Below are 12533 nucleotides of genomic sequence, written 5' to 3'. Positions count from 1 at the left end.
GAAATGTGCTAACAGGTTTGTTAAAAGTAGGTTTAAAAAAATTCATAAAACCAAAAGCAGAGCTGTGGTTGCAAGCGTGGGGACAGACAGCACCAAAGAGATCACAAAATAAACTTAAAAAAACCAAACCAGAAACCAACCACCAAAAAACTTCAAAGAACTGTTAGAGAGGGAACAAGATGCGGGAGGCCTACCCTTAAATGACAAAAGGTGAATGTGAAAGAGGAATTAACTTGTAACTCTGCATTACACAGTCTGGAATAAGCATTTCTAACTGTAGCTGGTTGGATGTAAAAGTATTCTATATAACAAGTCTGAACATGGCAGGACTACGGAGCGACAGCAACCCAGGCAGCGTATTCACCCATATGCCCTGTAGAGCGGCAGTCTATCCGGGCCGCTGCTGAAGGTGGACTGACCAGCAACACACCCAGTGCCAATAAAGAACAAAACTCTTTAGCCGAGCCGCACCTCCTACTGAATAAAATGCATTTAACAGTTCAAATCTTACTTTTGATTAGCACAAAGGCAGTTCCCACTGAGACCTTTGCAGCCACAGGGTGTGAGCCAGTCCATGCACAGCAGCTCTCATGCCTATTGAGTAATGTTCACTGCTCAGGATCCAGCCAATTGCCAGGACAGCATTTTTCAATCTTTCTCCGTAATTAACAGATGTTTAAGAAACACGAGTTGCTCAGGCTCTCTGAAACCAGTGACGAGAGATGTACCGAATTTTCACAGGAGCACATCCTTCAAGACTTTACCTACCTTAGTTGAAGGGCACTTCACTGTCTGTCAATATTTATACTACTTCATCCATATCTCTTCCTTGCCCTCTCCACTCCAAACCAATATTAAAAGGTGTATTTAAAGTTGTAGAGTCAAGCACTCAGCACAGAGGGCAATCCTAAATTACAAGTGTCAGAGCAAAGCTAGTTTTACCATGCATGTCCACTACCAGCATTAATTGGCATGACTGCGCATGACTACCTGCTAACATGTGCCCTGATGCAGGAGACTGAGCTCCCTGGAGTTCTTCCCTTGCTTCCCTGCCATCACATGCAAAGTAGAACAGAAACAATTGGCATGCCAAAAGCACCCGGATCAAGTCCCCAGTGATACCTCACACTCAGTAGCTTCAACTAATTTGAAGCCAGAAATAGTAGTCAGGAAGAATCAGCCTGCGACTTGGTCCGGAGGGGAACCAGAGCAGCAGCAAGCCAGAGAGAACCTTGCATTACAAGAGGCAGCTTCCTTTTCACATGCCAGGACCCTTTCAGGATCATCCCTCAGGGAGGGCTGGAGGGAAACAAGACCTCTTTTAGGAGGCAGCATTTTGAGGTCTTTTCTACTCTTCAAGGCCAGGCCTTCTCACGACAGGTCTTCCTCTCTCCTATCAGCCTCCATGATTACAGTGGGGTCCCCTACACCTCCACAACTGCGCTGGTGGAAGTTCCTTCCCTTTTTCTCCTGCCCTATTGCCCAGTCCTGCCATATTTTTTGGGAGATGCTTGTGGAGGGGAAGATGGCTGAGTTACGAAGACACCCCACGCTTTAGGGGTGCTTCAGAAGAACCTGCTCCATTTCAGCCAGAAACTCAAAGCTCTCTGCTGCTGTCACCTCCCCTCCTTCTTCACTGATTTTAATGCTGCCCATAACAGAATGAAAATGGAAAACAAGAATGAAAACAAAGCAAAACCCAGAATCACTGCACACACAACTAAACACCATGCCAGGGAAGAAGCTGAGCTCCCTTTGCCTTCTCCCAGGCCTTCCATTAAACGTGCTGATGGAAACTGCAAATGATACACTATATGCAAAATGAATTTGTCTTCTCCAACTAGTCAAAGCCCCCCAAAAACCCGATGAGAGGCCAAAGTGTTCTTAAACTCAAAAAGCAGGGTATTCCAAAGCCAGTCCCATAATCAGCCATTTCTGCTCAGCCATAACAGTGCTGTGAAGTGCATTTGGCCGCTCATCTCTCATTGCCGGGGTGAGTAGTGAACAGGCAATGACAGATGCATACCAACACATCAAGCTAGCCTGCCTCAGAGGGAGCAGTAGGTCTCATATTTGGAAAGATCCCAAGGTATCATAAACCTGCTGCTGTTTTCCCTTTACAGCATGGTTTCTGTCTCTGATTGCATATGCAACCACCAGGGCACAGGCTATAAAGCCCATGCCTGCAGCTGATACAGAGATCTGTCTGCATTTCTAGATGTTTGTTACCATAGCAATGCCATAGTAATTTTTAGTTTGTTTTGTTGCTTGGTTTTTTTTTTTTTTTTTTTTAAAGCTAGGTTCTTCTCCAGTGCAAACAGAGACAGTTCTCAGTTACATGAGAAGGAAATTAATACTCTCAGCATGCTGCGGACGCAGCAGGGCCTACTACCTGGGAGCAGGGTGCTGAGAGGAGATGCTCAGCTCCTGCCTCACACCCCCACTGCAATTGCAGGGCTCCACCCACTTCATTCACCAAAGCCATTTCTGATGCCGCCACCCAGCATGGTGTTGCTACCCACCCACGCTGATGAGTACCATGCTACTGGGCTTCCTTACCTCCTCGGGGAGCTCTTGTGATTGACTTTTCTCATCAGAACAATCACCAGATTGTTATGAGCATCCACTTTCAGCTTCTCCCCTAAACAGCTCTGCCAAAAGCAGCTTACAAGACCAGCACAAATAATGTAAAACCAACTTTTCCTTCAATGCTGGAGTCTACCTCTGGGTCTGGTAGTGATCTACAGAAGCCTTAATACAACTATCATAAGGGTGTTTTCCAGAACTGCCATATCAACATACATTGGTCAACAGCTTGGTTTTCAGCAGCTCCAAGGAATTTGGCTACTCCAAGGAATCTGGAAAAGATGAAACAAGTTGATTGCCAGACATTTACTCTCCCAAATATAATTAACTATGGTCATGTCCAGAGTCAAGGATACCCAAGGGAGAATCCTCCCAGAAGCAGACAGGTATCCTTTTGCCAGAAGCTCAAAAGCTTTTTTTTTTTTTAAAAAGAGCCAAACACTTGGCACATTCAGGTAATTCAGGAAAGCTGACCCTTTAGCAAACAAAGCCCCAACTAGGCAGAGCAGAAGAGCTTAGCAGCACACTCTTCATTAGAAACTAGCAGTTAAGTTAAACAATAGAAAATTGTCGCATGGCATCAAATCTTTGTAAGGTACTTCCATCATAAAATGGAGCAATTTTTGCAAACTTACCCTCCTGATTTGCTAGGACTGCACACTATTCATTTCTCTATGCCGGTTTGTAGAGGATAACTGCCTGGTACTGTCTCTACTACCGCAGACAGTAGAGGTTTGTACTATGATGCTAAAGGCCTGTGGTTGATATATATCTGTCAGTCACACAGAACAACAGCATGAATAATTTTGTTAAAGGGAAATAGAAAGGTATCTTTCAAAAGTCCACTGATATTTAATCACAGATTAAGGAAGAAATCATGGGGATTTTTTTCAGAAAGTAAATGATCTTCCTCACCAAAAGCGTAATTGTAGCATGTGATGGACTGCTTCAAAAATGTTTGCCTTGGAGAGAGAAAATTGACACAGTCCACGCACCATGGTGAGGGTAATGCAATAGCAATTTACATCTCTGCATTAACCAATGTCCCACAGTTCAAGTCCTACTGTGCCAAGTCTGAGACGGGGTGATGAGTGTCAAGAGAAGAGATACCTATCTCAAGGAGGCTCATTAACTTGGGAACACTGAAACATCTAACAAAATCTCATGGGTTGAGGTACTACAACTTCACTTAGCCATCACAAGCAAAGGCTCATTTATTGTGGTTTTAATCAATGGAGTTGAAAGTGCTTCACTAGTTTTTGCTGGTGGACCCTCTGCTGCAAGGCTCAGACATCACCTCCAACTAAAGAGGGCTCTACCTGCTGCAAGTCTCTGCTGCCTTGGTGACTTCATCAGCGGATGCACGCATAAGTCATCCAGCCTTGGGCAAACCCAGCTTCACAGGAGAGGGGACTGTAACCTGGCTTGTCCCCAGCTCTTGGATGCCCCAAGTCCTGCTTAGGCATGCCCCAGACAAGAGAAACACGAGAGGAAGGAATGCAGCTGGGTCCTGGAGCCACCTGCCACCAGCCCTTTCTGCAGGAAGGCTCTGGGGCTTTTAAACTAAAGGTGTCCAAGACGGACCTCTGCTTGGTGGGGACAGAAGTGCACCAGCCAAACTGATCAGGTTTGATCTGTCATTAGGTAGACATGTCAGTTCCCTTGGTAGATACCTGACCTGATACCGTCCCTCTGACCTCCAATGGTTTTGCTCAGGAGGACAAATGGCTTGTCACTATTTCATTTGTATCACTCAGAACAGTAGGAGAAACACTAGATCTGAATTACTACTTTAAATAGAACAGGAAAAGAAGTACAGAGATGATTAAAATCCTCTGTACTGAAAAAAAAAATCTTCCAGAAGTTATCACAATTAAAATACCATTACAGTACACACTCATAGCTGGGCTGCCACATGAACCTCAAGGATGTCAATATACACCCACACAAACTCCCAGACCACTCAGTTTAGAAACTGTGCACACAGATACACCTCAGGTTTCCTAAAAAATTATTGTCCCTTTCTTTCCTCATCTGAAAGTGAGGAGAGTCTACAGGGATGTTTAAATAGATGCTGTTCTCTGCAGTCTAGAGTCCAGATAAAAAAGCACAAAGTAAACAAAGTTGGTCCTATCTTGCCACATTGCAATATACTTCCCCTCCAAATTAACTTTATCTATCCTGCCTGCCCCCCTGCAAATTCTCCCCATTCCATGTCACTTGGATGCACTGAGTCAGAGACTTTTCTGTCTCCAGGTTAGTATTCACCCTCTGGGTTATGGAGCCAGCATTTAGACCAGTGGCTCAAACTGCAAGGATATTTCCAGCAAGGCTGCTCCAGCAGCCCTTGGAGCTGAACTGAGGGCTGCGAGTCCAAGTGGCACTTTTCCTCCCAGTCCCTCCACTCAGGGCTGAACTGGAGCTGGGGGTGCAGCAACAACCCCAGCAAACGACCATCTTTAACCTGATAACATCTTAACAGATGACAGCTCATACAAGTACTCCAGCACCCATGCCTTCAACAAACAACTCCTTCTATTATAACATAAAGAGCAATATGCCAAAACCAATTCCCAAATTACTGATAAACTTTGGAGGGAAGCAGCGAGTGGGAAAAGCATATATAGTGAACCCATCCCCATCCTCTGTTTTCCCCCCACACATTCACCCCTTCTATCTCTTCCCAGAGCACTGTGTTAGCCTGTGTGAAGCAACAAGTTTTAAACCAAGAGGGAAAGGAACTCCCTTAACTTCTTTTAGTTGATAATGACTTAATGTCACCCTTCACTGCACACTTCCATGATACCAGGCAAGTGACAGAGACATCATCCCTCTCATAGCCCCTGGTTAATATCAGGCTAACAACAAGAATTGCCTTTGCAGTCAACCCATCTGAAGCAAAACATTCCCAGAATGGTGTCTTCACCTCTGCCCAAGTGCTTGACCTTGAGTACAAACATCAGTGGCAACTAAGCAAAAATGCTTTTCCTCAGGGACCACAGACAGCATCTGGTAGAGACCAGCTTGGCTTTCGTTCCTCCTGTTCCCCCACACTCCTTCCAAATACACCTTGCATCCCTCAGGGTCTTCTCAGTCCAGTTATTGGAAGATGACTCCTCTGCCCCCAGGCCTCTCATGACCTAGCAGAGCCCCCATCTCCTGCTGGTATGGGGCTGTACTGGCTCAGCCTCTGCCTCTTTCACAGCCCAAAAGAGAGGCAATACAAGCATAGTTTGCAGATAAATGGAGGGATGTCTTGGTAAGACTAGTTCCTCTTGTGTTTTTTGACCTCCCAAGCACTGTCCTTGCTGGCAGCTTGCAAAATCTGGAGGAATGGCACAGTTGTTCATGGTAACCTGCAGAGCAAAATATAAGATTAGCACCTTAACAGAGCAAGACAAACAGTAATAAGTGCCTGTAGGCTCTTAAATCAAATATTCTTGCTTCTTTCAGCAAGCTACCACAGCTGTCCATCCCTTCTTTCAGTTGGCCTCAGCAAGATCTTTTGGAGAACACAATCAATGATGTTCATAAGACCGTAGCAATGTCTCCCAGAGCCCTTGAGAAGTGATTAACACATCCTTTCCACCTCAGCTCAAAGGGAGAGCTGCAAAGCAGGAAACAGCTTCATAGAACACCTACTTCCAGGTTTACCTAAGTCCTTCTTCTAAAAGACCTTGCAAATCTCAAAACCAAAGTGTTTATTTTAATTAACTGCTTCAATTCACCATAAGGATACAAAAGACTTGGATTCACCTTTTTTTTAAAGGAAAATATTATCCTATAATTAAAAGCAGGTAACAGTATTCCCTGCCTGGCAACAGCCCCTTTAAACTCCTATTTTTATGCTTTTTTGAGCCAGTAAGGCAATTTTACATTACTCACATCTTAAAGAATAAAATTCTCTAGAGAAAAGTTTAATCAATTAATGCTCAGTGTTGTACATGGTATTTTACATGGAGGAATCCAATAAGCTATGGATTGTCAGTAAATTCTTATCTATTTTAACTAAATTCTTATCTATTTTAACAAAATTCCTATCTCTTCTAAGGGTCTGTAACTCTTGTCCTCGCACATGCAACAGATCTTAAAATCACTCATGTTTGGGCCCCCAAACTGCATGCTAGATGTTTAAAAAACTGCACAGAAACTATTCTGTGGGGTTTTCTGGACAGAGAAGGCACCACAGCCCACAAGTAAGAGACTCTTCACGCATCTTAACAACTCCACAACAGTCTCTTCCTCTTTGGAGAGTGATAGGCACTGCACACTTGAGAACAAGGACAGGCAGAAATGCTTGTTCTACCCTCCTTCATTTTGAGATATTTCTTTAAATTCCAACTTAATGTCCACTTAAACTTGAAAAGCCTCATAAATAAATCTTCCAGGCAAGACCTTCCATCAGATTGTATTTGGCAGAGGAGGCACTTTCATCCCTAACTCATGACATGAGAGTACTGAAGACAAGGGGATGAAGAAAATTTCTTAACATTTATTCCCAAAAGAAAAGTGCAAGAAGTGTGCAGAAAACATCTGCAATAAAGCACTCACTGAAGAGAAGGTCTTAATTAAACACATGGACAAACACTCGTCTCCTCTCCAGTAATACCACGGACCTTCTCGCTTTTGTGCCTAGAGGACAGAAGCAGCTGAAAATCACAACTTTTACTGTGAGAGCTGGAGTGGGATTTGGCCCAGTACACTATAGGTCTGTACCCAGCTGCTACAACACTGATATCCTCAAAACACACCTTGTTCATTCTTCCTGTAAGCAACCTATGTGGGCTTCCCCCTCTCCCTCTGCCTGCCACACTGGCATTGCTCCTCAAGGCTCCTGGGGTGAGACCAAAGCCTTTGCCAAGTTAAAAGAGGACTCAAAACTTGTCTCCGTGAGACAGCTTCCATACGTTCACTTCCTTTTTAGGGAGTGGGAAGGAAACAGTTCTCCTTAGCAATCTGCTTATACCGGATATCAATCTGGGGAGGAAGAAAGACGACAAACCAACTAAAAAAAAATTTCCCTGAGGAGATAAATGGGCATTATTGGCCAAAAAAACCCACCAAAACCAACTCTCCAGTAGTCTAATTGTTCCTGCTAGCTTCACAGGAGAGCCCTGCCGCACCCCACTGGCAAGCGTTTCAAACGATGCTTACATGCTTCAGAGCCAGCGAGCCGTTCTTGCATTATTCTCTGCGAGAGACACAGACCCTTCAAAACCTGAATGTAAGCAATTAATCCTTGGCACTGGAGGCTAAGTCTCACATAGAAGAACCCAATAAGCAATTTTAATCTCCAGTTCTTGAGCTCTGCACAGCCTATGGACTTCCTCTTCTTCGGACGCTTTCAAAATGGCATCCCTTGGGTAGCTGAACTGGAGGGGGCGGGAGGACAGAGGGGAGAGAAGCAGGATGCAAGATCTACTTGTGCCCCAAACTAGGCCGTTAATTTTGAAATAATCATACTAAATTATCTCCTTGCACTCTATCACTTCTTTTGCTAGTGGCAATATGGGAGAGGAGAACACAGCTATTTTAGGAGAGGGCTGCTATTAAAAATTTAAACGTGACATGATTTTCCCCCTTTATCACTGCAAATGAAAAAATTTTTGAATGTGCAAGTTTTAAGCACCTCCTGATCAGCAGATAGCAAGCTGTGTGGAGCTACCTCAACTCAAAAGTCATTAATTCATTAAATAATTAAAAGCATCGTAGTGGCAGCACAGCAATATCATATGGAACCTCACCTCTGTCTGCAGACACCAAGGACTACCACATTTCATAGAAATAGTAAACAACAACAGACATTTCTGCTGATGTAATTAATCTCTATCCCCTGCCATATTAACAAGAGAATGATGCCCATGTTTATGATGAATTCTTCTAATTAAGAACTCTGTGCAAATGGCAAGCGTCTCACCAAAGGGATTTTATCTTAACCAGGAACCCAGTTCAAGGATAAAATTCAGTTGCATAGCTAGGTAAGCACGAATCACAGTGACGCTTTTCCTTCTGCTAGGCAGAAGCCGATGAACCATCCCCAGACAACTCGTTCCTGTTTGCCTCATTTGAGCCACTCATTACGAGGGCCTTCACCTTGCAGCACTAAAAGTTGTCACACTTGCAAATGGACACCTGAGCACTCTTGATGCTTCATCCCAAAGACACCCCAAGAGGAGAAGCATCATCCTTGGGGGGGCAAAGCATGCTGTCACTGTGCATCAGGGGGGTTTATTCACCTTGCTTTTCCTTGATCCACCTCCCCTCACTGCAAAATAGCCATGACTATTTGCACATGCACTGAAGCTCTAGGGAAAGTGATGTCAGTCAAATGCCCAGTGGGAAAGACATTCAAAGAGAAAGTCAATGGAGCCTGAGCAATCAGTGTAAATCAAGACTTTAACCTTTCTGAGCCTCCCTCAGAGTCTTGATCTGTAAAAGATGCTTAAGCACTTACCACGTTTCTGAAGAGTCAAGTGCAGACACGTCAATGCAAAAAACGTTTATTACCAAAAGTACCAACTGAAGTGTCTCAGTCTTACTGTCTCTGGACTGTTTCCCCTGTAAAATTCATTGGGCAGAACAGATGCCGCTACAAATCTGTTTAACGTAGAAATACGGATTCACTTTAGCCTGTACATCTTTAGTAGATAGATCCTTGGCTTGGTGCAATACTTAAGTCCTAACTAATCTGACACTAGAAACTAAGTCATAACTGTAGCAGCCAGTACCCCAGTTTCTGGTGCATAAAACAGCACTTTCTGTTTATTGACCAGCAGAGAGAAATCTGTCTGCCTAGCAGCTGAAACAGATGGGAGCAGCCCCTTTCCCACGCAGCAAAGAAAATGTTCAAGGAAAATCATCCTCTATCCACTGCTCTCTGCGGTAACACCATTAGGCCATGGCATACAGACAGGTCACTTAATATACTAGGAAAAATTCCACTGATAGCATTTCCCTTGCCTGAATGGGAGGCAGGCCCTTAAATTAGCTCTGGAAGAGCAGACAGGCCTCTCTAACAGCAGCCCTCTCCTCCCAAATCACACATCTTCAAGGGAGGGGATGTGGCCAAGCTCCTTCTACAGCAAGGAGCAGCCAGCTCCAGCCCAGTGACATTGAATCCTACTCTATAATCCCCGCATCCTTAGATAATCTTTCCTTCTGGTTTCAGATCTTGAGCATTCTGTCTGGCTCAATACAGACTAAAACCACGGTGTTGTACATACTACATGTTATATTGTCAACCTATTTAATGGGACAAAGGGAAAGAAGAGCTATCGAATGGTTTCTGTACCTCCCCAAACAAGCAAGAGGCTCCAAGAGATAGTGTGGGCCGTGAATACAGGAGGCAGTCAGCATCTGCAGGGAGGCTGCCTGGATGATATAGTTATTTTAACATCTTCACTTACTGTGACTGACGCAAACAACACCATATGTGTGAAGAGGAAATACAAAACCCCCTCTTTTTTCCTAATAAACTCAAATAGCTGAACAGGTAAGAAAGACAATATTAAGATTCTACATTTCAGCAAACAAATGTTTTAAATATATTTGAATACTTCCACACCCACCCTACACTAGGAGCATATACTAAAGACAAGAGTTCTTGCACCCCAGGCTTCTTCATACATCTTTCTCATCTGCAGCGAGCATGAAGGAAGCTCCTCCAAGTCCATGTATGCTAGTTCAGCAAACCAAGAAACATATTGGTGTTCACCTTCACACTCTCAGAAAGGCACCAAGTCAATTTAATTAAAAGCTAAGAGATTTTTTTTAAATTAACAGGATTTTGAGAAATGCACAGTGACAAGTTCTTTTAGGTCAACACTTACTAAAGCACAGTATAAATACCTTTCTCCTTGCTAGATTCGGTGTCTGTCCGGAGGACAGATAGCTGAGCTGCCCTCTAAATGACACTGAAGACATTCCCACACAGCTGTTTTTCACACATGCTTTGGTAATGCTGGTGGTACTGAACTGGCAGGAGAATCACAATTAGTTCTTCTGAAAGCACAGCCTACAGGGAGCCTGAGTAGCCCTACCAAACAGGTGGGGATTTTCCACTCACCCTTCTCAGGAGCAAAGGTATTTCTTTTAGATCATCAGGGTTTTCAGTCTATTTTGGCCATTTTTTTCCCCTCAAGTAACTCCAAATAGCCCGTTTCTGCTTACAGTGCAGAGCCACTCCAAAGAACCAATTCTGTCCCAATCCCATAGTGCCACATGGAGACGTTCAACAAGCAATAGCAAGTATACGTCAAACAGGACAGACTTCCCTAGGGAGTTAGAGCTGCTTGCGGCTGTTAAGAGCCTTCTTGAGGTGGCATATTGCTGCTGCCCCAGAAACATTGCTCCTCACCTCTCTGATCAGGAGAGATGGTCACCAGTGTGCCTCGCAGAGTGGGTTATCCAGTTCAGGTACAGGGTATATCCCAGGGCCCTCATACCTTAGACTGCTCAGTTTCCTCTGCCTGCATTACCGAATTACTAGCAACAAGTATTACTCAGTATCACTCGTCAAAACAACAGTGGCAAAAGGCCTAGTCATCCATTTGTAACTTTTCATCATCCAGCTGATGTTTTCCAGACTGTTAGAGTCTGAACTAGTCGCCTACACCTTCTTGACATCCACAGCAGTGGATGTCCTACATTCAGACTCCTATTTTGGAGGAAATGAGTACAACTAGCTGAATTCATCCTTGTAAAAGTCTGCTCCTACAAAAGTAGTGGTGGCTGCTTGTGTTTGCATTTGACTATTAATAACTTGTGGCAAAAAACCCATATGCCCAGTCAGATGGTATTGCCCATTACAACTTGTGCCACCAGACAGGAATATAAGCATCTCAGCATGCAGGCACTCAGGTTGCTGTTATCTATCTGCTTTAAGAGCTTGGTAGCAAGACAAAAAACAAATACATACTACAAATGCCAGGAGCATATTCCCAGATGCAAACACTCTTTTTTCTGCAGAGAGAATGACTAAAGTGCCTAGAGTGTATTTTTTCCCCCCAAGAGGAGCAAATCATACAGGCTACTGGTCTGAGCACAGAACTAGAATCCAGATGGTTATGGATGTCACTTGGCATTAAAAACAACATAACATGGGGAACCCCCCTTTAACCTGATAAATTTGAGAATTTAACTCTTCAAAGACAGAGTTAAGACTGAAGAAGCAGCAGCAGCAGCCCCAAGGAGCCCCACTGCCACCACAGCCCACTACGGAGCGTTTAAACACCGTTCAGTATTAGGGCTGAGGCAGCAGAGGCTGAAGTCCAGCTCCCAGAGCTCAGCAAACACCCTGAGATTTATTCCTGTTCAGCCTGGAGGGGCAGCTTGACAAGAAGCCATGCTGTTAAGCCATAACAGGTTTAATGATTAACATTTGCACATACAGGAATCATTTAGAAGCTTTTTCTAACCTGTCTCCCCACTCCCACTCCCAGTGGCTTATCCTCAAATGCTGCTTCTTCCCCCAGATGAACACACAGGAAAAAATGCACACCAAAACCTGAGCTGGCAGTCAGGGTAACTGAGGGGGTAGAAAGTTACTGACCTCGCCAGACACAAGCCAAATTTATTCCCCCCAAACTATCTCAGCCCCTCCTCAGTTTAGGCAAAGTGCCAAAGCAGTTTTTAAGTGGCCAAGCCATCACTGACCACATAGAAATTATAGAGGGTAGGCAGGTGATCCAAATCACCAAGGCAAGCAAAACCCTAACAAGAATGAGGTACGGCCAGTTACAACAACAGCTACCACAGGACAAACTGAGTTTCAATTATCTCTGAGTAGTAGCTTGAATCCAGTACCAAGTTCTTTGAATTCATGTTGGTACACAGTTAATATCCAAGCTGTCTTGGCTTCACTGGTATTTTAATCGGAGTTAATAACTGGAGGTTAGCAGATCTGAATAATGAACATACTTTTTTTTTTCCCCCCTTTTCTTCCTTTC

General features: G+C 44.1%; 1 protein-coding gene across 1 annotated transcript in view; it reads right to left on the bottom strand.

Moving 5' to 3' along the window:
* GALNT16 (polypeptide N-acetylgalactosaminyltransferase 16) overlaps positions 1 to 12533 on the bottom strand; it is a 78368-nt gene that overhangs the window by 52948 nt on the left and 12887 nt on the right. The window contains exon 2 of the mRNA XM_059819528.1: positions 7363 to 7378. Within this exon, the coding sequence (XP_059675511.1) occupies positions 7363 to 7378 (16 nt within the window). The remainder of the gene's footprint in view (positions 1 to 7362; positions 7379 to 12533) is intronic.

This window comes from Gavia stellata, chromosome 7, assembly GCF_030936135.1.
Source record: "Gavia stellata isolate bGavSte3 chromosome 7, bGavSte3.hap2, whole genome shotgun sequence".
In the NCBI taxonomy this organism is placed as follows: domain Eukaryota; kingdom Metazoa; phylum Chordata; class Aves; order Gaviiformes; family Gaviidae; genus Gavia; species Gavia stellata.
Note: the sequence above shows the minus strand (reverse complement) of the source record. Positions and strands in the feature narration are given on the sequence as shown.